The following is a 25,258-nucleotide window of genomic DNA, read 5'->3' on the forward strand; positions in this document are numbered from 1 at the left end:
CCCTTTCAGCACTGGAGTCATGCTTGGGAGTAGCTTCCATAGAAAATGACGCTGAATGCCGTCGAATATTATAAAATTCAATAAATGCTCATATGATGTATCCCCTAAAAGGTATCAAAAAGGAATTTAAAACAAAACAAAAATTAGTTGAATAGCCTTAGTTAGAATAACAATAGTTGAATAGCCTTTTTAAAACACTCCGCCGAGCCACTGGAACCGTCGAGCAGGCAACACACGTGTATAGCTGACTTCCACAGCAGTCGGTCTTCCCACGTGGCACCAAACACACACACACACACACACACACACACACACACACACACACACACACACACACACACACACACACACCACCTCTTGACTCGCCACTGTGGCCACCTCTCTACTGTTGATAACACATAATAGGAGTTATGCATTGCATTAGTATTATCAATAATGCCTCAACTATTCTGTGTTATGCGTCGTGAGCTTGGCAAGACTCATGAATAACACGTTCCGTGACATAAAACACTATGTAGGTGCAGGCGTGCACGACTGAACATGTCTCAGCGATGGCTGAACAAAGAAAAGTAACTTCTTTCAAGATATTAAAGTGCATTCATCGTGTGGTATCTCCTCTCGTGACATGGATCCCGAACTCCCGAACAGCTGTACAGTATATCACGGAGCAGGACGTATCGCATGACTTCTCTCCGCGCCACCCCTTGGCTTATGTATTCTCCGTGTGACAAAAGCCTTTCTGCAGTGTTCACCACTTCCTGGTCGTGAGTCTGCGAGAGGGTAAGAAGAGACACACCCTGAATCAGTGCTGGCACAATGGCGGCCCGAGGTGTGTTGTGGTGGACGTTGTTGGCTTGTGGCTGTGCCGGATTCTTCCGCCTTACAGGTAAGTTGAAGGGTGCCTCGACACAGGTAAGTTGACGGGTCCCTCGACACAGGTACCTTGACGCCGAGCAGTACAAACCACATGTACATAGTGTGCCCACAGACCCGAACATCACATACTCTGTGTGTAGCGTAATGGGTGTCAGTTTGACAGGTGGGTGTGTGGTGTTTACTGGAACCCCCTTGTAAACACAAACAGTGGACGTGTGCATGTCCCCACTCCGACAGGCACCACGTCGACACTGAGACAGACACTACAGACATCGTGTTCCACATTGTCATAGAACGGATTTTTAGGCCATAACATATTATATGTTCATATGAAGGTTTCACCATTTGACGTATGTAAGTAGGGCACATCATGTAACCAGTCGGGCTGTTATTGTACTCGGGGTTTATTCGATATCCTGGGAGTCGGTAAGGTATATTTATACAGAACAAAGGCATGACGTGACTATGACGCAGCCCTTTCAACATACGTTAAACTGATCCACCCATACTGTCTACCAGGCGAGCAACAACGCCGACAGCCGGGACAACAGCTGTCACATGGGTGTGATCAAATGTCACATTCCTACAACTGGTTTGGTCTGTTGTCTCCACATGAGTGATGGGCCCCGTCGCGCCTCTTGGGAAACCCACGACCACTCATGAACTGAGCTGAACACTCCGAGACAGTATCTCAATGAACAGACAAAATAGCGAATTGGGGATATGATAGATGGACAATTGCACTACGTAATAGATTCAAATCTACTCCTGTTATCAAAAGAGAATTCAGTACAATAACAGGAAGGTGAATTTCAACATCTACCGTTAAAAAAACGACTCTTTGCAGCCCGCCGGAAAGCAGGGTGTCCTGTGAAGGGTGTGGCCCTAAAAGCTTACCAAAGGCGGGCAGGATTGGGGTGACTGTGCGATAATGGCGTTATGCCATGTTTACAGACGAATCAAGGTTTTGACTCCGATTCGCAACCGATTGTCTCCAACGAGAAGGCAAACTGACATTGGACAGGTGAGCTGACATGTCTGTGGGGCGGAGGGTGTTCGCCAGTGGCCCAGCACCCACCAACGCGGACATGCTCGGGGTAGCTCTCCAAGCTGAATGGCGTCCATTACCATGTGCAACCATACACACGTTAATACAGCATGCCATCAAGGTGTCGTGCATGTATCACCCAAAATGGTGGACTCGACACCCCAGATATTGATTTACTCGCCCGAAATTGCAAATAATTATCGTCATAACACCTTCACAGTCATTTCATAAGTATAGTATACATACATATTTATATATTTATATGTATATACTTTTGCAAGTTTTGCAGCAGCCTTATAAAACGGTTTTCCCCCTTTTTTAAGTGTACCCATACCCCCCCCTCTCCCCCCCCCCCCCCCAACACCCACACCCACAAACACACATACACCCCCACACACATATCCACACGTCACTACAGTCTAGTCTCGTCACGCTGTGTGTCTTCACATCGCGAGGATGCGAGATAATGACGTCAGTTGACACGGGCTCAATAGAGCAAATCTAACGTCGTAATACTACTGTATTGAAAGACGTACATACTACTGTATCTCGACGGGTGATGTTCACCATGGGCGCGTAATGGTTCACGTGTACATATAGGGTTTCCAGTAGCACATACGAAGTATAATATTGACTTCAGTGTAATATCATGTACCTTTACAGTTCTTGGTTCAACACGTAGTATAACATTGACTTCAGTGTAGTATCATGTACCTTTACAGTTATTGGTTCAACACGTAGTATAACATTGACTTCAGTGTAATATCATGTACCTTTACAGTTCTTGGTTCAACACGTAGTATAATATTGACTTCAGTGTAGTATCATGCACCTTTACAGTTCTTGGTTCAACAAGTAGTATAACATTGACTTCAGTGTAATATCATGTACCTTTACAGTTCTTGGTTCAACACGTAGTATAATATTGACTTCAGTGTAGTATCATGCACCTTTACAGTTCTTGGTTCAACACGTAGTATAATATTGACTTCAGTGTAATATCATGCACCTTTACAGTTCTTGGTTCAACAAGTAGTATAACATTGACTTCAGTGTAATATCATGTACCTTTACAGTTCTTGGTTCAACACGTAGTATGACATTGACTTCAGTGTAATATCATGCACCTTTACAGTTCTTGGTTCAACACGTAGTATAATATTGACTTCAGTGTTATATCATGCACCTTTACAGTTTTTGGTTCAACACATAGTATAATATTGACTTCAGTGTAATATCATGCACCTTAACAGTTCTTGGTTCAACACGTAGTATAATATTGACTTCAGTGTAATATCATGCACCTTTACAGTTCTTGGTTCAACACATAGTATAATATTGACTTCAGTGTAGTATCATGCACCTTTACAGTTCTTGGTTCAATACCTAGTATAATATTGACTTCAGTGTAATATCATGTACCTTTACAGTTTTTGGTTCAACACGTAGTATAATATTGACTTCCGCCAATGTACTGTGTACATTGTAACACCATGTACCTTTGCAGTTGTTGCTCAAGACAAGGTGTCTCTTGGATGTTTTGGGTCTGCTGGAACGTGTCTGAATCACAACCTGACATGCCCAGACACGGCCAGGGTGGCGATACAGGAGGCCCTCTACGGCCACAAGACGTGGGTGAACTGCACCACCGGTGTAATCAGCTGCAACGACACCTGCTGCTCCTACCTCCGCAAAAAGGACTGCTTCCACACCTTCATCGCTGGCGACATCAGCGACATCTACCGGAACTGCTCCTCCCACTTCTGTGACTTCCGCACACCGCGGCTCAATCAACCGTGCTCCGGGTTTCAGGCGATCTCCAGCTACTCAGTGGTGGAGTATGAATGCGTCGAAGGTAGGAGACAATAATGTTTAAGCGAATGAGTAATGAGACAGTGCGTCGACGGTTCTGTGTGTTTTCAAGTCATGCATGAAATAATTTCCGAATGTGACTCGGAAACGTTGTGTTCCTCATAATAAAGAAGTTTGCATCCTTAAATCCTCTTCCTTTACACTTCTTTATACGTTTCAAAGACTAGTTTATCAGTATTATCGACCTTCTTAATGCTCTTATATCAACAATTCCTAGAGAAACGTGTAGATGACTTGAGATGTGAGAAACGACCCACTTAATGTCAACACAACAATTCCTAAAATGTACTTGGTTCGCAGATTCAACATTTAAAAGGAAAAGTGGTGTATGTAAATATTTTCTTGCTATGTGGTTAATGTTTCGATGTTTGTTTCAGTAGTAATTAAACTTCAGATCGCACCCCTTGTCTCAATGCTCATGATACTTGTGTTAGATAGTATTCGTGAGTCCGAGGTGAGCAATGTGACTCAGAGTGAAACATTAGACATCGTGATTCAATGGAGGAAGGGGTTGGCACCCTCATTAACAACACTATATTATAATAAATACGCGAAGACAATTATATAGAATACGCTTTATTATTTAGGTATCTTTCTCCCGGCCCCCTCTGGCGTTGCCCGGACGCTCCCGGAGGCCCCCGGGGGTTAATTTGTAGGACCGGTTACATGTCTGATTCCATTCGTGACCTACTCATTCCATTCGTCGACAAGCCGATAGTAGACTCGTGCCCCTCTCGAAGGTTTCTATATTGGCGTATAAACACGAGAACTGCTTCAAACAAGAACGATAACACTTATTCTACCCGCGTCTAAAAGTACATTTAATGTAGGTGTTCCAGCAGCGCTCGCTTATTCCTGTTGTAAAAGTATTGAACCTCTCTCATACTATGTGAGGTCTGTGTAGATGTAGATGTAGACATAACGTGATGACAGGGAAGGGTGCGAGGTCTGTGTAGATGTCAACATATCGTAATGACAGGGTAGGGTGCGAGGTCTGTGTAGATGTAGACATAACCTGATGACACAGGGAAGGGTGCAAGGTCTGTGTAGATGTCAACATATCGTAATGACAGGGTAGGGTGCGAGGTCTGTGTAGATGTAGACATAACGTGATGACACAGGGTAGGGTGCGAGGACTGTGTAGATGTAGACATGGCATGATGACACAGGCTAGGGTGCGAGGTCCTTGTAGATGTAGACATAACGTGATGACACAGGGAAGGGTGCGAGGTCTGTGTAGATGTCAACATATCGTAATGACAGGCTAGGGTGCGAGGTCTGTGCAGATGTAGACATAACGTGATGACACAGGCTAGGGGGCAAGGTCTGTGTAGATGTAGACATATCGGCAGGACAGGGTAGGTTGCGAGGTATGTGTAGATGTAGCCATAACGTGATGACACAGGCTAGGGTGTGAGGTCTGTGTAGATGTAGACATATCGGCAGGACAGGGAAGGGTGCGAGGTCTGTGTAGATGTAGCCATAACGTGATGACACAGGCTAGGGTGTGAGGTCTGTGTAGATGTAGACATATCGTGATGACAGAGTAGGGTGCAAGGTCTGTGTAGATGTAGACATAACGTGATGACACAGGCTAGGGGGCAAGGTCTGTGTAGATGTCAACATATCGTGATGACAGGGTAGGGTGCGAGGTCTGTGTAGATGTAGACATAACATGATCACACAGGCTAGGGTGTGAGGTCTGTGTAGATGTAGACATAACTTGATGACAAAAGCTAGGGTGTGAGGTCTGTGTAGATGTAGACATATCGTGATGACACAGGGTAGGTTGCAAGGTATGTGTAGATGTAGACATAACGTGATGACAGGGTAGGGTGCGAGGCCTGTGTAGATGTAGACATAACATGATCACACAGGCTAGGGTGCGAGTTCTGTGTAGATGTAGACATAACATGATGACACAGGCTAGGGTGTGAGGTCTGTGTAGATGTAGACATAACGTAATGACAGGGTAGGGTGCGACATCTGTGTAGATGTAGACATAACTTTATGACACAGGCTAGGGTGTGAGGTCTGTGAAGATTTAGACATAAAGTGATGACACAGGCTAGGTTGTTAGGTCTGTGTAGATGTAAATATAACATGATGACACAGGCTAGGGTGTGAGGTCTGTGTAGATGTAGACATAACGTGATGACACAGGCTAGGGTGCGAGGTCTGTGTAGATGTAGACATAACGTGATGACACAAAGTAGGGTGTGAGGTCTGTGTAGATGTAAACATAATATGATAAAACAGGCTAGGGTGCGAGGTCTGTGTAGATGTAGACATAACATGATGACACAGGTCAGGATGCAAGGTCTGTGTAGATGTAAAGATAACATGATCACACAGGCTAGGGTGTGAGGTCTGTGTAGATGTAGACATAACTTGATAACAAAGGCTAAGGTGTGAGGTCTGTGTAGATGTAGACATATCGTGATGACACAGGGTAGGTTGCGAGGTATGTGTAGATGTAGACATAACGTGATGACAGGGTAGGGTGCGAGGCCTGTGTAGATGTAGACATAACATGATCACACAGGCTTGGGTGCGAGGTCTGTGTAGATGTAGACATAACATGATGACACAGGCTAGGGTGTGAGGTCTGTGTAGATGTAGACATAACGTGATGACATGTTAGGGGGCGAGGTCTGTGTAGATGTAGTCATAATATGATCACACAGGCTAGGGTGCAAAGTCTGTGTAGATGTAGACATAACATGATGACACAGGGTAGGGTGTGAGGTCTGTGTAGATGTAGACATAACGTGATGCCACAGGGTAGGCTGCAAGGTCTGTGTAGATGTAGACCTAACGTGATGACACAGGCTAGGGTGCGAGGTCTGTGTAGATGTAGACATAACCTGATGACACAGGGAAGGGTGCGAGGTCTGTGTAGATGTCAACATATCGTAATGACAGGGTAGGGTGCGAGGTCTGTGTAGATGTAGACATAACGTGATGACACAGGGTAGGGTGCGAGGACTGTGTAGATGTAGACATGGCATGATGACACAGGCTAGGGTGCGAGGTCTGTGTAGATGTAGACATAACGTGATGACACAGGCTAGGGTGTGAGGTCTGTGTACATGTAGCCATAACGTGATGACACAGGCTAGGGTGCGAGGTCTGTGTAGATGTACACATATCGTGATGACAGAGTAGGGTGCGAGGTCTGTGTAGATGTAGACATAACTTGATGACACAGGCTAGGGTGTGAGGTCTGTGTAGATGTAGACATATCGTGATGACACAGGGTAGGTTGCGAGGTCTGTGTAGATGTAGACAAAACGTGATGACAGAGTAGGGTGCGAGGTCTGTGTAGATGTAGACATAACTTTATGACACAGGGTAGGGTGTGAGGTCTGTGAAGATTTAGATATAAAGTGATGACACAGGCTAGGTTGTTAGGTCTGTGTAGATGTAGATATAACATAATGACACAGGCTAGGGTGTGAGGTCTGTGTAGATGTAGACATAACGTGATGACACAGGCTAGGATGCGAGGTCTGTGTAGATGTAGACATAACGTGATGACACAAAGTAGGGTGTGAGGTCTGTGTAGATGTAAACATTATATGATAAAACAGACTAGGGTGCAAGGTCTGTGTAGATGTAGACATAACGTGATGACACAGAGTAGGGTGTGAGGACTGTGTAGATGTAGACATGGCATGATGACACAGGCTAGGGTGCAAGGTCTGTGTAGATAAACACATATCGTGATGACAGGGTAGGGTGCGAGGTCTGTGTAGATGTAGACATAACGTGATGACACAGGTCAGGATGCAAGGTCTGTGTACATGTAGACATAACATGATCACACAGGCTAGGGTGTGAGGTCTGTGTAGATGTAGACATAACTTGATGACACAGGCTAGGGTGTGAGGTCTGTGTAGATGTAGACATATCGTGATGACACAGGGTAGGTTGCGAGGTCTGTGTAGATGTAGACATAACGTGATGACAGGGTAGGGTGCGAGGCCTGTGTAGATGTAGACATAACGTGATCACACAGGCTAGGGTGTGAGGTCTGTGTAGATGTAGACATAACGTGATGACACAGGGTAGGCTGCAAGGTCTGTGTAGATGTAGACATAACGTGATGACACAGGGAAGGGTGCGAGGTCTGTGTAGATGTAGACATAACGTGATGACACAGGCTAGGGTGCGAGGTCTGTGTAGATGTAGACATAACGTGATGACACAGGGAAGGGTGCGAGGTCTGTGTAGATGTCAACATATCGTAATGACTGGGTAGGGTGCGAGGTCTGTGTAGATGTAGTCATAATATGATCACACAGGCTAGGGTGCGAAGTCTGTGTAGATGTAGACATAACATGATGACACAGGGTAGGGTGTGAGGTCTGTGTAGATGTAGACATAACGTGATGCCACAGGGTAGGCTACACGGTCTGTGTAGATGTAGACATAACGTGATGACACAGGGAAGGGTGGGAGGTCTGTGTAGATGTAGACCTAACGTGATGACACAGGCTAGGGTGCGAGGTCTGTGTAGATGTAGACATAACGTGATGACACAGGGAAGGGTGCGAGGTCTGTGTAGATGTCAACATATCGTAATGACAGGGTAGGGTGCGAGGTCTGTGTAGATGTAGACATAACGTGATGACATGTTAGGGGCGAGGTCTGTGTAGATGTAGTCATAATATGATCACACAGGCTAGGGTGCGAAGTCTGTGTAGATGTAGACATAACATGATGACACAGGGTAGGGTGTGAGGTCTGTGTAGATGTAGACATAACGTGATGACACAGGGTAGGCTGCAAGGTCTGTGTAGATGTAGACATAACGTGATGACACAAAGTAGGGTGTGAGGTCTGTGTAGATGTAAACATAATATGATAAAACAGGCTAGGGTGCGAGGTCTGTGTAGATGTAGACATAACGTGATGACACAGGTCAGGATGCAAGGTCTGTGTAGATGTAAAGATAACATGATCACACAGGCTAGGGTGTGAGGTCTGTGTAGATGTAGACATAACTTGATATTAAACGCTAAGGTGTGAGGTCTGTGTAGATGTAGACATATCGTGATGACACAGGGTAGGTTGCGAGGTATGTGTAGATGTAGACATAACGTGATGACAGGGTAGGGTGCGAGGTCTGTGTAGATGTAGACATAACGTGATGACATGTTAGGGGGCGAGGTCTGTGTAGATGTAGTCATAATATGATCACACAGGCTAGGGTGCGAAGTCTGTGTAGATGTAGACATAACATGATGACACAGGGTAGGGTGTGAGGTCTGTGTAGATGTAGACATAACGTGATGCCACAGGGTAGGCTGCAAGGTCTGTGTAGATGTAGACATAACGTGATGACACAAAGTAGGGTGTGAGGTCTGTGTAGATGTAAACATAATATGAAAAAACTGGCTAGGGTGCGAGGTCTGTGTAGATGTAGACATAACGTGATGACACAGGTCAGGATGCAAGGTCTGTGTAGATGTAAAGATAACATGATCACACAGGCTAGGGTGTGAGGTCTGTGTAGATGTAGACATAACTTGATAACAAAGGCTAAGGTGTGAGGTCTGTGTAGATGTAGACATATCGTGATGACACAGGGTAGGTTGCGAGGTATGTGTAGATGTAGACATAACGTGATGACAGGGTAGGGTGCGAGGCCTGTGTAGATGTAAACATAACATGATCACACAGGCTAGGGTGCGAGGTCTGTGTAGATGTAGACATAACATGATGACACAGGCTAGGGTGTGAGGTCTGTGTAGATGTAGACATAATATGATCACACAGGCTAGGGTGCAAGGTCTGTGTAGATGTAGACATAACATGATGACACAGGGTAGGGTGTGAGGTCTGTGTAGATGTAGACATAACGTGATGCCACAGGGTAGGCTGCAAGGTCTGTGTAGATGTAGACCTAACGTGATGACACAGGCTAGGGTGCGAGGTCTGTGTAGATGTAGACATAACCTGATGACACAGGGAAGGGTGCGAGGTCTGTGTAGATGTCAACATATTGTAATGACAGGGTAGGGTGCGAGGTCTGTGTAGATGTAGACATAACGTGATGACACAGGGTAGGGTGCGAGGACTGTGTAGATGTAGACATGGCATGATGACACAGGCTAGGGTGCGAGGTCTGTGTAGATGTAGACATAACGTGATGACACAGGCTAGGGTGTGAGGTCTGTGTACATGTAGCCATAACGTGATGACACAGGCTAGGGTGCGAGGTCTGTGTAGATGTAGACATATCGTGATGACAGAGTAGGGTGCGAGGTCTGTGTAGATGTAGACATAACTTTATGACACAGGCTAGGGTGTGAGGTCTGTGAAGATTTAGATATAAAGTGATGACACAGGCTAGGTTGTTAGGTCTGTGTAGATGTAGATATAACATAATGACACAGGCTAGGGTGTGAGGTCTGTGTAGATGTAGACATAACGTGATGACACAGGCTAGGATGCGAGGTCTGTGTAGAGGTAGACATAACGTGATGACACAAAGTAGGGTGTGAGGTCTGTGTAGATGTAAACATAATATGATAAAACAGGCTAGGGTGCAAGGTCTGTGTAGATGTAGACATAACCTGATGACACAGGGAAGGGTGCGAGGTCTGTGTAGATGTCAACATATCGTAATGACAGGGTAGGGTGCGAGGTCTGTGTAGATGTAGACCTAACGTGATGACACAGGCTAGGGTGCGAGGTCTGTGTAGATGTAGACATAACCTGATGACACAGGGAAGGGTGCGAGGTCTGTGTAGATGTCAACATATCGTAATGACAGGGTAGGGTGCGAGGTCTGTGTAGATGTAGACATAACGTGATGACACAGGGTAGGGTGCGAGGACTGTGTAGATGTAGACATGGCATGATGACACAGGCTAGGGTGCGAGGTCTGTGTAGATGTAGACATAACGTGATGACACAGGCTAGGGTGTGAGGTCTGTGTACATGTAGCCATAACGTGATGACACAGGCTAGGGTGCGAGGTCTGTGTAGATGTAGACATATCGTGATGACAGAGTAGGGTGCGAGGTCTGTGTAGATGTAGAGATAACTTTATGACACAGGCTAGGATGTGAGGTCTGTGAAGATTTAGATATAAAGTGATGACACAGGCTAGGTTGTTAGGTCTGTGTAGATGTAGATATAACATAATGACACAGGCTAGGGTGTGAGGTCTGTGTAGATGTAGACATAACGTGATGACACAGGCTAGGATGCGAGGTCTGTGTAGAGGTAGACATAACGTGATGACACAAAGTAGGGTGTGAGGTCTGTGTAGATGTAAACATAATATGATAAAACAGGCTAGGGTGCAAGGTCTGTGTAGATGTAGACATAACGTGATGACACAGAGTAGGGTGTGAGGACTGTGTAGATGTAGACATGGCATGATGACACAGGCTAGGGTGCAAGGTCTGTGTAGATGTAGACATATCGTGATGACAGGGTAGGGTGCGAGGTCTGTGTAGATGTAGACATAACGTGATGACACAGGTCAGGATGCAAGGTCTGTGTACATGTAGACATAACATGATCACACAGGCTAGGGTGTGAGGTCTGTGTAGATGTAGACATAACTTGATGACACAGGCTAGGGTGTGAGGTCTGTGTAGATGTAGACATATCGTGATGACACAGGGTAGGTTGCGAGGTCTGTGTAGATGTAGACATAACGTGATGACAGGGTAGGGTGCGAGGCCTGTGTAGATGTAGACATAACATGATCACACAGGCTAGGGTGTGAGGTCTGTGTAGATGTAGACATAACGTGATGACACAGGGTAGGCTGCAAGGTCTGTGTAGATGTAGACATAACGTGATGACACAGGGAAGGGTGCGAGGTCTGTGTAGATGTAGACATAACGTGATGACACAGGCTAGGGTGCGAGGTCTGTGTAGATGTAGACATAACGTGATGACACAGGGAAGGGTGCGAGGTCTTTGTAGATGTCAACATATCTTAATGACAGGGTAGGGTGCGAGGTCTGTGTAGATGTAGACATAACGTGATGACATGTTAGGGGGCGAGGTCTGTGTAGATGTAGTCATAATATGATCACACAGGCTAGGGTGCGAAGTCTGTGTAGATGTAGACATAACATGATGACACAGGGTAGGGTGTGAGGTCTGTGTAGATGTAGACATAACGTGATGCCACAGGGTAGGCTGCAAGGTCTGTGTAGATGTAGACATAACGTGATGACACAAAGTAGGGTGTGAGGTCTGTGTAGATGTAAACATAATATGATAAAACAGGCTAGGGTGCGAGGTCTGTGTAGATGTAGACATAACGTGATGACACAGGGTAGGGTGTGAGGTCTGTGTAGATGTAGACATAACGTGATGCCACAGGCTAGGGTGTGAGGTCTGTGTAGATGTAGACATAACTTGATATTAAAGGCTAAGGTGTGAGGTCTGTGTAGATGTAGACATATCGTGATGACACAGGGTAGGTTGCGAGGTATGTGTAGATGTAGACATAACGTGATGACAGGGTAGGGTGCGAGGCCTGTGTAGATGTAAACATAACATGATCACACAGGCTAGGGTGCGAGGTCTGTGTAGATGTAGACATAACATGATGACACAGGCTAGGGTGTGAGGTCTGTGTAGATGTAGACATAACGTGATGACATGTTAGGGGGCGAGGTCTGTGTAGATGTAGTCATAATATGATCACACAGGCTAGGGTGCAAAGTCTGTGTAGATGTAGACATAACATGATGACACAGGGTAGGGTGTGAGGTCTGTGTAGATGTAGACATAACGTGATGCCACAGGGTAGGCTGCAAGGTCTGTGTAGATGTAGACCTAACGTGATGACACAGGCTAGGGTGCGAGGTCTGTGTAGATGTAGACATAACCTGATGACACAGGGAAGGGTGCGAGGTCTGTGTAGATGTCAACATATCGTAATGACAGGGTAGGGTGCGAGGTCTGTGTAGATGTAGACATAACGTGATGACACAGGGTAGGGTGCGAGGACTGTGTAGATGTAGACATGGCATGATGACACAGGCTAGGGTGCGAGGTCTGTGTAGATGTAGACATAACGTGATGACACAGGCTAGGGTGTGAGGTCTGTGTACATGTAGCCATAACGTGATGACACAGGCTAGGGTGCGAGGTCTGTGTAGATGTAGACATATCGTGATGACAGAGTAGGGTGCGAGGTCTGTGTAGATGTAGACATAACTTTATGACACAGGCTAGGGTGTGAGGTCTGTGAAGATTTAGATATAAAGTGATGACACAGGCTAGGTTGTTAGGTCTGTGTAGATGTAGATATAACATAATGACACAGGCTAGGGTGTGAGGTCTGTGTAGATGTAGACATAACGTGATGACACAGGCTAGGATGCGAGGTCTGTGTAGATGTAGACATAACGTGATGACACAAAGTAGGGTGTGAGGTCTGTGTAGATGTAAACATAATATGATAAAACAGGCTAGGGTGCAAGGTCTGTGTAGATGTAGACATAACGTGATGACACAGAGTAGGGTGTGAGGACTGTGTAGATGTAGACATGGCATGATGACACAGGCTAGGGTGCAAGGTCTGTGTAGATGTAGACATATCGTGATGACAGGGTAGGGTGCGAGGTCTGTGTAGATGTAGACATAACGTGATGACACAGGTCAGGATGCAAGGTCTGTGTACATGTAGACATATCATGATCACACAGGCTAGGTTGTGAGGTATGTGTAGATGTAGACATAACTTCATGACACAGGCTAGGGTGTGAGGTCTGTGTAGATGTAGACATATCGTGATGACACAGGGTAGGTTGCGAGGTCTGTGTAGATGTAGACATAACGTGATGACAGGGTAGGGTGCGAGGCCTGTGTAGATGTAGACATAACATGATCACACAGGCTAGGGTGTGAGGTCTGTGTAGATGTAGACATAACATGATGACACAGGGTAGGGTGCGAGGTCTGTGTAGACGTAGACATAACATGATGACACAGGCTAGGGTGCGAGGTCTTTGTAGATGTAGACATAACATGATGACACAGGCTAGGGTGCGAGGTCTGTGTAGATGTAGACATAACGTGATGACACAGGCTAGGGTGTGAAGTCTGTGTAGTGGTCACCTCTGATGACAAACCGACACCCTGCAACGATGAATGCAGTAATAATCATACAATTGTACATTTCATGTATTAATCAGCTGTGAACATAGAACACAGAACACTTGATAATACAACACTTAAGTCCTGGATGAAACAACACTTACGTACTGGATAATACAACACTTAAGTACTGGATAATACAACAAGTAAGTACTGGATAATGCAACACGTAAGTACTGGATAATGCAACACGTAAGTGCTGGATAATACAACACGTAAGTACTGGATAATGCAACACGTAAGTACTGGATAATGCAACACGTAATTGCTGGATAATACAACACGTAAGTACTGGATAATGCAACGGGATAATGCAACACGTAAGTACTGGATATTACAAGAAGTAGGTACTCGATAATACAACAAGTAAGTACTGGAAAATACAACACTTAAGTACTGGATAATACAACAAGTAAGTACTGGATAATGCAACACGTAAGTACTGGATAATGCAACACGTAAGTGCTGGATAATACAACACGTAAGTACTGGATAATGCAACACGTAAGTACTGGATAATGCAACACGTAATTGCTGGATAATACAACACGTAAGTACTGGATAATGCAACGGGATAATGCAACACGTAAGTACTGGATATTACAAGAAGTAGGTACTCGATAATACAACAAGTAAGTACTGGAAAATGCAACAAGTAAGTACTGGATAATACAACAAGTAAGTACTTGATAATGCAACAAGTAAGTACTGGACAATACAACACGTAAGTGCTGGATAAAACAAAACGTAAGTACTGAATAATACAACACGTAAGTACTTCATATTACAAGAAGTAGGTACTCGATTTTACAACACGTAAGTACTGTATATTACAACAAGTAATCACTCGATAATACAACAAGTCTTTCAGCTGCGATCTGTCTGAGTTAAATTGTCCTCCCACCCGATATTAGGGATCTATCCGACACTTCTCTGACAGACCCGGTAACCTGCATACAAGCATGTGAGTTGAATGTGCAGTGAAGCCGTACAGATATGGGGGTTAACATTTAGGTTGTGGGTCATGCTGAAACGAGATCTACTAGATTGTCATTCCTCAATGGCGGCCATATTGGATTTGTTGGTTGAATGTATCTCTCTGGTCCTGACAGAGTCGTCCATCATCCCGATGTGTGGCGCTGCGAATTACACCGTAGGCCAGTCTGTCTCCATCCTGTACGACCCGACCCACCAGTACATGCTCCCCACTGACGTGTGTTATTGCACCATGTACCAACCCACCACAAACCCAGTCGTCATTGAAGGCATCGACATCCGCCTGGCTGGACCGAACGGCGGCTGCGGAACCCTGGGTATCTACAACAGCACTTCCGCCTTCCCGCAGCGCAACTGCCGCTCTCCGTCAACATGGCCGTCACTGAGTCTCGCGCAGACGTCAGATCGCTACTTCTACTTGACGCTGACCAATCTGGCAGAATTTGTATGGATAAGATTCAAAGGTAATCCCACCCTCAAGCTTAAAAAAGAAATATTGCTAGAGAAAAAGAATTAGAAACTAAACTGTATGATCTGGAAACAAAAATAGATAATGTGGAATTAGAATTGGAAAAGACCAAAATATTGAGCACCATAGATGAACTAAAAGCAGAAAGGGTGGATATATATAAACTTAAGACACAGGGATTATTCGTCAGGTCAAAAGCAAAATGGATAGAGTATTGGGAAAAACCTAGTAAATATTTTCTGCATTTAGAATATAGAATTTTTTTAAATAAATCTATTAGTGAATTGATAAAAAGTGACGGAACAGTAATTAAAAAACAAAATGAGATATTGGAAGAAACAAAATTATTTTATCAAAATTATATTCCAGTGAAGAATGTACACAAATTATTTTAGAAGAGCTTTTCATTGAGATAAATATTCCAAGACTAGACACAAATATTTCGTTAGATTTAGAAGGTGAAATATCTTATGAGGAAGCTCTTGTAGCATTAAAAAATATGAAAAATGATAAAAGTCCTGGACCTGATGGCTTTACATCAGAATTTTTAAAATTCTTTTGGAATGACATTGGTAAATATCTAATAAATTCTCTTAGTTATGCATACATAAATGAATCTTTATCAATAACACAAAAACAAGGATTGATTACATGTTTGCCTAAAGAAAACAAATCTAAATTATTTCTAAAAAACTGGAGACCAATATCACTTTTGAATACCTCATATAAATTAGCATCAGCAATAATTGCAAACAGACTTAAAAAAGTACTACCCCAAGTTATATATGAAGACCAAAAAGGTTTTGTTCCTGGAAGATATATTGGAGAAGTGACGAGGCTTATATATGATTTGATGGATTATGCTGATACATACCAAATACCTGGTCTATTATTACTCATAGACTTTGAAAAAGCTTTCGATTCAGTGGATAGAAAATTTATTTTAGATGTTTTAGAATTTTTTAAATTTGGACCAAGTATACAACAGTGGGTAAAAACATTTTTTAATGGTATGGAATCAAGTGTTCTAGTAAATGGTTTTGCAAGTTCTTTCATTAAACTGACTAGAGGTTGTCGTCAGGGCGATCCATTATCACTATATTTATTTATTATGCGTGCTGAAATACAAGAAAGTATAACATATTTTCAACAGTTACTTCTAGATAAACTTGATAACAATATTGAGGGGGCAATTGATGACTTTGTTGAAATTATGCTAACTGCAGCAGCTTGTATGAGAAAAGAATTAAAACTGAACATGGATAAAACTAAAACTTTTAATACTGGATGTAGAATTGCAAGGCGTAACGCCCGCAAAGCGCTGCGAAAATTTAGAACAACCCGTACTAGTCTTGACAGAAAACAATATTGCGAAAGTAGGAATAAATATAAAAGTTGCTGTCGGAAATACAAATTCGATATGCGTAGACATAGACAAGACAAACTGAAAAAGTCCATTAACAACCCTTCTGCGTTCTGAAAACAAGTACGATCTCTGAAGAATAGATCTTCTGCTACAGATAACATAACAAAGTCGCAGTGGCTTAGTCATTTTAAGAAGGTTTTTTCAAATGATGCAATATTCACTATGGTAACTGATGATATGCAAAATTATTTTAGTGAATGCTACACGGATGTTGATGAAGTTCTGCTAGATTCACCCATTGTTGAAAACGAAATATAAGATGCGATAAATCACCTCAAGAAGGGAAAAGCAGCTGGTCCTGATGATGTAGTTATCGAAATGTTGAAGTGTTCTAAGTTTGAAGTTATGCCTTTTCTTTGCAAATGTTTTAACAAGCTATTTGAAAATGGAGTTTTCCCAAGCAATTGGTCATGTTCTATAATAATCCCCCTGCATAAAAAAGGAGACAGGAGTGACCCAGATAACTATAGTGGTATTTCATTAATGAGCATTTTAGGAAAAGTATTTACTACAATACTAAACAATAGAATTTCAAAATTGGGCGAATTTCAAGCTGGCTTCAGAAAAAGTTATTCCACCGTAGATCATGTATTTACACTTATTCATAAAAACCTTGTCACGGCGTAAGCATAAACTGTATGTAGCATTTGTAGATTTTAAAAAGGCCTTTGATTCTGTCAATCGCTTTAAGCTATGGACATGTCTACGAAAAGCTGGCTTACGTGGGAAAATGTTTACTATTCTAAAGTCAATGTATTCTAATGTGAGATCATGTGTTCGTTGTGGGGATAGTTTAACAGATTTCTTTGATTGTCCTTTGGGCCTAAGACAAGGCTGTATTTTGAGTCCGATCTTATTTTCATTTTTCATTAATGAATTATATTACGAAATAGCTGCCAGTGGTAAACATGGTATCCAAATGTTCCCAGATTGGATAGAAATATTAATGCTACTTTTCGCAGATGATGTCATTCTAGTGTCAGATACTGTTGTTGGTCTTCAAAGGCAATTAAATATTTTAAGTACGTACACCAAAGAATGGAAATTATCAGTAAACTTGGAAAAAACTAAAATTGTGATCTTTAGAAAAGGTGGTCCAATAGCGTCGAAAGAGAGATGGTCATTCGATGGCCAGTTAGTCAATATAGTAGATCACTACTCATATTTAGGAATCTGGTTCTCAAACACAATGAATTGGAAAAAATGTGCCCTTGACTTGTCCTTGCGTGCAAAGAAAGCTTTAATAAGTGTAATGTCTATTTCTCATAAAGTGGGATCGATGTCACCTAATATCTTCTTTAAGCTTTTTGATTCCCAGTTACAACCAATTTTATTGTATGGTTCTGAAGTATGGGGATTTCAACGTTATGACTGTTTAGAGAAGGTTCATTTATTAGCATGTAAAAAGTTTCTTTGTGTCGGATCCAAATTGCATGGTTTATGGTGAATGTGGTAGATACCCATTATATATTAATTCTCAGATCAGATGTTTAAAATACTGGTTTAAAATTCTTCATATGCATGAACAACGTCTCCCCAAATTAGCTTATAACATGCTTCTACATTTAGATAACATGGGAAAGAATACTTGGACATCGCATATAAGAAATCTTTTATTTTCGCATGGTTTTGGTTTTATATGGCTATGTCAGTCAGTTGGAAATGTAAATATGTTTCTTAATGAATTTCGGAATCGGTCTATAAATATGTTCTACCAAGAATGGCACTCCACTTTAGAGCAGAGTTCACGTTATGAATATTACAAAACTTTCAAGACTTTACTTCAACCAGAAATATATTTATCAGTACTCACTACGGAAAACTTAAGAAAACAGTTAATTAAATATCGACTTGGTTTGCTAGACCTATTTGTAAATGAAGGAAGAAAACTGTCCATTGAAAAAATGAAAAGAATTTGTCCATTGTGTAATCTAGAGATAGAAAATGAAATTCATTTTGTGTTTGTCTGTCCATTTTACAATGATCTCCGAAAGAAATATATAAAAGATTATTTAATAGCAATGTCACCGATAAAAGCCTTTGTAGTTATGCTGACGACAAAGGACGAATCAAATATATTAAATCTCTCTCTTTATATTAAGCATGCATTAGCCAAAAGAAATGAATTAATCAAACAACGTGTATATCCTAATGTGTAACATATATAATTGTATCTCCATGCGTAACTCTTTCTTGTATATGGGCCGGTGGCCTTTTGTACAATAAACTTCTTTGACTTGACTACTGGCAATTATGATTAGGAGCAACAAAAAGATTAAGGGAATTCAAATGGGAAATGTAGAACATATCTTAGCTCAATTTGCTGATGATACTACTCTAAGTTTAGATGGTACAGAAAATAGTCTCTATGCAGTAATGAATACATTACAGTTTTTTGCTAGATTTTCAGGATTAAAGGTAAATACAGATAAGACCAAAATAATATGGATTGGATCCAAAAAGAGATCACGGTATAAACTATGTAAAGAATGGAAGTTAGATTGGACAAGTACAAAATTTAAATTGTTAGGAACAAATTTTGATGTGGACCTTGCAAAATTAGTGGAGATTAATTATGAGGGAAAACTGGAAAAAAATTGAAAAGGAAATGAATCAATGGTCAGCAAGAAGTTTGACACCAATAGGCAGAAATGTAGTCTTAAAATCCCTTCTATTGTCAAAACTAAACCATTTATTCACTGCAATACCAAATCCTTCTATCGAAACTATTGAAAATTTTCAAAAAAAAGTTTTAGATTTGTATGGAAGGGTAAACCAGACAAAATCAAGAGAAGCAATATTTCATTACCTAAAAAATATGGAGGAATTAAAGTACCCATTATAAAAGATGTTATAGCAGCACAAAAAATAGTATGGGTGAAGAGATTACTGTATAGTCAGTCCAAGTGGTCAACTCTAGTTTCTTATTGTATAACGAATAGAAACAGATTACTATGGATGGCAGATGCTATGTACATTGATACTTACACCATCCCAAATGTTGTAAATTTATTTTGGAAAGAGGTTTTGGAGGCATGGTCGCGATACCTGGGAATGAATAAAATAAAGACTAAAATTGAATTTATAAGCCAATCTCTATGGTATAATAACAATAATATGATTGGGGGAAAACCGGTATTTTATGGAAATTGGTTCTGTAAAGGTTTAATGTTTATTTGTGATTTATTGAAGGATAGCGGGGAAATATATACATATGAAGAATTTGTGGAAGCATACAAAATCTAAACTGATTTTCTTACATTTCAAGGTTGATTAAGTGCTGTCCACCAATATTGTAAAACCAACAATTTAGATAATTATACGGGAATATATTTACGACCAATATTACCGTTTAATGTATCACTTATAATTAATTGTAAAGGCGGAAGTAAAGACTTTTATAACACTCTTCTACAACCAAATTTCGTAAAAACCCATGGTATGCTTAAGTGGGAAAATGTTTTACAAAAAGATTTTAGTAATGAGGAGTGGGAAATATATAATTTGATGGTTTATAGATGTACACAAAGTGTAAGCCTAATTTGGTTTCACCTTAAGATACTACACTATATTCTTGCAACAAATAGTTATTTATTTAAGATTGGTTATGGAGATACCCCACATGTACCCTTTGTAAAACTTGCCCAGAAACCATGATGTTTTGTGAATGTCAATATACAATTCATATTTGGGAGGACTTGAAAGATTGGTTAGGGACAACAGTGGAAGGAAGTATTGATTGTAGTAACCAAAATCTTATATTTGGATTTAAAGGAAAAAACAATCACCCAGTAAATATTATATTTTTAATTGCAAAATTTGTAATTTATAAACAAATGAGAAAGAAATCAATTCCACACTTTAAACAAGTAAAGTGGGAAATAATTAAATATTATGAAGCTACAAGATCTATTGCTTTCTCAAATTGTAAACAAGCTAAATTTTTCTCTTTTTGGTCTTCATTCCACACATTATTCAAGAATACCAAAATATGATTTAATACTACAATTTGTCTGTTATTCTGTATAGAAACCTTATATATAGATCTACCAGATGTACCAGAGAAACAAACCACTGACTTTACAACAAGGCGATTTGAATATATACCATGCTAATCTTAGTGTAATATGTTCCATGTATACTTTGTATTTTAAATGATGGGGAAAAAAAAAAAAAAAAAAAAAAAAAAAAAGATTCAAAGGTAATCGCACCCTCAAGCTTAAAACGTATGCTAATATTAAGAGTACAAAGTAACAGTCAGGACATAGTTGTAGGGACCGTGATCACCACGAAGCCCAGAGACCCTATCTCCTGACTGAAGATCTCGAACCCATACCACTATCCCATGACTGTAGAGATTGTAATAATTTTTCCCCGCCACGATGTGGGGCGGAGATATAGGCACGGAATTCGTCCGTACGTCCGCCCGTCCGTGCGCTTCTAAAAGGGGACCAATATTTCTGAAAAAACTATTTAAGTCAGAGAAATTAAATTTTAAACATTGACTTTACTGGTCATGATCTCAAATGGGTTCCAAATTTGGTGTCGTAAATTCATGGTATGACCCTTGATCTGTGCTTTTCAACTTAGTACATAATGTATGAAATGGGGACAAGTTTCCTCAGAAATAACTCAAGGTACATGAATGAAAGTTTGCATGCTTACCTAAGAGATAAGAGAGTTAAACCTTTGTTCCGTGCTTTTCAACTTCGTGCATACTGTGTGAAATGGGAACACGTTTCCTCAGAAACTACTGACGTTACTTGAATATAAGTTTGCATGCTTATCTAAGATATATTTGTCAAGACTGAGTTTTGTTATATTCACAAACATATTTCTAATGTGCCCAACGGCAGGAGATACTGATAACGCTGTTTTTTTTGTTAAAATTATCTTCATTCTTTCTTAATTACACTCATTTGAAACCGTTCTGCTGACTGCAGACATCATGCGTAAGTTTGCAAAGTAAGAGATACAACTGCCATTGCAGTGTCGTGTCTTATGCCCGTGTCCCGTGCGCTGGTGTTATAGTAATGACAACACAGACGGAATAATTATTTAAAATTGTTTCACACTGACCAGGCAATACATTAATTGTGTATATCGCTTGACATAAATATAAAGCATATTTCCTACCTTTTCAGCCACAAATTCGTTGACAGTTGCTTGTAGCCTGAACGCCGTGCACACCACAACACGTAAGTACTTTAACATACAACACGTAAGTACTCGAACATACAACACGTACGTACAGGAATATACAAGACGTAAGTACTTTAACATACAGCACGTAAGTACTCGAACATACAACACGTAAGAATGGATCATTCAACACGTAAGTACAGGAACATACAACACGTAAGTATTGGAACAAACATCATCTACGAATTGGTCATACAACACCTAAGTACTGGAACATACAACACGTAAATACTGGAACATACAACACGTAAATACTGGAACATACACCACGTAAGTACTGGAACATGCAACACGTAAATACTGGAACATACAACACGTGAATACTGGAACATACACCAGGTAAGTACTGGATCATGCAACACGAAAATACTAGAATATACAACACGTAAATACTAGAACATACACCGCGTAAGTACTGGAACATACACCACGTAAGTACTGGAACATACAACACGTGAATACTGGAAAATACAACACGTAAGAATGGAACATACAACACGTAAATACTGGAACATAAAACACGTAAATACTGGAAAATACAACACGTAAATACTGGAACATACAAGAAGTAAATACTGGAATATACAACACGTAAATACTCGAACATACAACACGTAAATACTGGAACATACAACATGTAAATACTGGAACATACAACATGTAAGTACTGAAACATACAACACGTAAGTACTGGAACATGCAACACGTAAATTCTGGAACATACAACACGTAAATACTGGAACATACAACACGTAAATACTGGAACATACAACATGTAAATACTGGAACATACAACATGTAAGTACTGAAACATACAACACGTAAGTACTGGAACATGCAACACGTAAATTCTGGAACATACAACACGTAAATACTGGAACATACAACACGTAAGTACTGGAATATTCTGTTATTATGTATGTACTAACGGAAGAAAGAAACATTGGTTATAAAGTGGTGTAAATGTCATGTTTTGAAAATAACAATATAATATTGGCCATTCGTCTTATAAATGTTTTATCACAACTAATTCATTGACTAAACTCCTAGCCAGTAACAGGAGACAGAGCGACACGCCCTAAAAGAGGGGTGGTGTAACAACTCAACTTGCAATGTCAATATTGGGTGTGACCACCATTTGTAATGATACAGGCAAGGTAGCGGCCACCCATTGAAGTCTCCAGATGGTAGAAAACAGACTGGGAGATGTTGTTCAAAATATCAACCGAACATTGATCCTGAGCTGGCGTTACCGGCTGGTTCTGGTCCTGTCGTAGGGGTTGGTGTATTTCATCCCAGGTTTTTTTATATGGGGAAGTGATCTGGAGAAACAACCGGCCGTGGCAGTACAAGAATGTTATACTGCCTCAAAAAGTATTTCACAACATGTGGGTGGGCATTATCCTGCTGTGTCCTGGTAGCGACAACATTCAAATTATGATTTGTGTTCGCCCATGAGTTGTGGTGCCACTCCATACCATTGTACTCCCACACCCAATCTGACGACGTTGAGTAACGTCAACTCATCTGTCAACAGTATACTGTCCCAATCGTGTCTTCTGAACCTCAGATGCTGTCTACACCAAGCTAGGATGACGGTGACGTGGCAGCAAAATTGAGCGCATCGCTGAACGTCGTAGGGTTGTGCTCCCTGAACCGGTTGCGTAGGGTTCTGTCACTCATTGGTCTCAAGCTGGGACTTGTTCAAGATGTTAATGTGGTAGTTTGGTGTCGATTCCGTAAACGCACAACCGAATATGGTTATCTTGTTGACGCGACGTCCCACGTGGACGACCGGTCCGTCGCAAGTCAAGGAGAATATGTTTTCGATGCAGCATACCCACAGCACGTAGACGTTGATTTTCAGCAAGCCGTGGCATCACGTAAGCGTTATTCCTGTTAAAACAAAATGTTTCTTGGAACACGGGACAGCTGACAGTCATTGTGCGCTGTTTACATTAAACAACTACCTGTAACATCCAAACTGCATGTGCACCGTACATTAACATGCACGTAGAGTTGTTAATCACGACCATAAAGTTGCATTCATAAATATGTATTGAAAGAAGCATTTTTAATTCAGAATACATTAATGCACATTTGAAGCACATTTATTTTTTTCCGTTAGTATGTATGAACGTGGCATAATTGTGTCATTCCAGCTGCCCCTACTACAACGACGTCAACGACAACTTCTACAACAACTACTACCATTACGTACCCCACGGCCCCACCAGCGACCACAAGGCCACCACCGACTCGTTTCTCTTCGTCAACACCTCAAACTGCTACAACATCAACTACCACATCCACAACCACATCAACTACCACGAGAGGACCATCTGCAACGCCTACGCCTACGACAACGCCTGTATCACCGATGACAACAACTGCAGTGTTGCCTACAACCACCACCTCGTCAGCGTCATCAACAAGTCCAGGGACAACGACTGCCAGCAACAGTGTGTCGACAGAGAGGCAGGCCACTTCAACTGGTACGTAGTTTCACAACCTGTTTAGTATGACCCAACCGGTTCCGGCGTGAACTGATCTCATCTGTGTGTCAGGCAGACCGTACTGTGCAGTGTGTGTCAGTGCTGGTCTCTGTGTCAGGCAGACCGTATTGTGCAGTGTGTGTCAGTACTGATCTGTGTGTCAGGCAGACCTTACTGTGCAGTGTGTGTCAGTACTGATCTGTGTGTCAGGCAGACCGTACTGTGCAGTGTGTGTCAGTACTGATCTGTGTGTCAGGCAGAACGCACTGTGCAGTGTGTGTCAGTACTGATCTGTGTGTCAGGCAGACCTTACTGTGCAGTGTGTGTCGGTACTGATCTGTGTGTCAGGCAGACCGTACTGTGCAGTGTGTGTCAGTACTGATCTGTGTGTCAGGCAGACCGTATTGTGCAGTGTGTGTCAGTACTGATCTGTGTGTCAGGCAGACCGGTTTTTTTTGCAGTTTGTATCAGTACTGATCTGTGTGTCAGGCAGACCTTACTGTGCAGTGTCTGTCAGAACTGGTCTGTGTGTCAGGCAGACCTTACTCTGCAGTGTGTGTCAGTACTGATCTGAGTGTCAGGCAGACCTTACTGTGCAGTGTGTGTCAGTACTGATCTGTGTGTCAGGCAGGCCGCACTGTGCAGTGTGTGTCAGTACTGATCTGTGTGTCAGGCAGACCGTACTGTGCAGTATGTGTCAGTACTGATGAGTGTGCCAGGCAGACTGTACT

General features: G+C 41.8%; 1 protein-coding gene across 1 annotated transcript in view; it reads left to right on the forward strand.

Annotated features, from left to right (window-relative positions):
- Nucleotides 1-805: 805 nt before the first annotated feature.
- Nucleotides 806-25,258, forward strand: part of LOC139474345 (mucin-2-like) — a 33,775-nt gene continuing 9,322 nt past the window's right edge. Inside the window, exons 1-5 of the mRNA XM_071257326.1 lie at nt 806-886; nt 3,432-3,779; nt 15,052-15,399; nt 21,975-22,028; nt 24,195-24,527. Of these exons, the coding sequence (XP_071113427.1) occupies nt 817-886; nt 3,432-3,779; nt 15,052-15,399; nt 21,975-22,028; nt 24,195-24,527 (1,153 nt within the window). The 5' untranslated portion in view covers nt 806-816. The remainder of the gene's footprint in view (nt 887-3,431; nt 3,780-15,051; nt 15,400-21,974; nt 22,029-24,194; nt 24,528-25,258) is intronic.

The sequence above is a fragment of the Haliotis cracherodii genome, unplaced genomic scaffold (assembly GCF_022045235.1).
Source record: "Haliotis cracherodii isolate W230 unplaced genomic scaffold, xgHalCrac1.p SCAF_3, whole genome shotgun sequence".
Classification (NCBI taxonomy): domain Eukaryota; kingdom Metazoa; phylum Mollusca; class Gastropoda; order Lepetellida; family Haliotidae; genus Haliotis; species Haliotis cracherodii.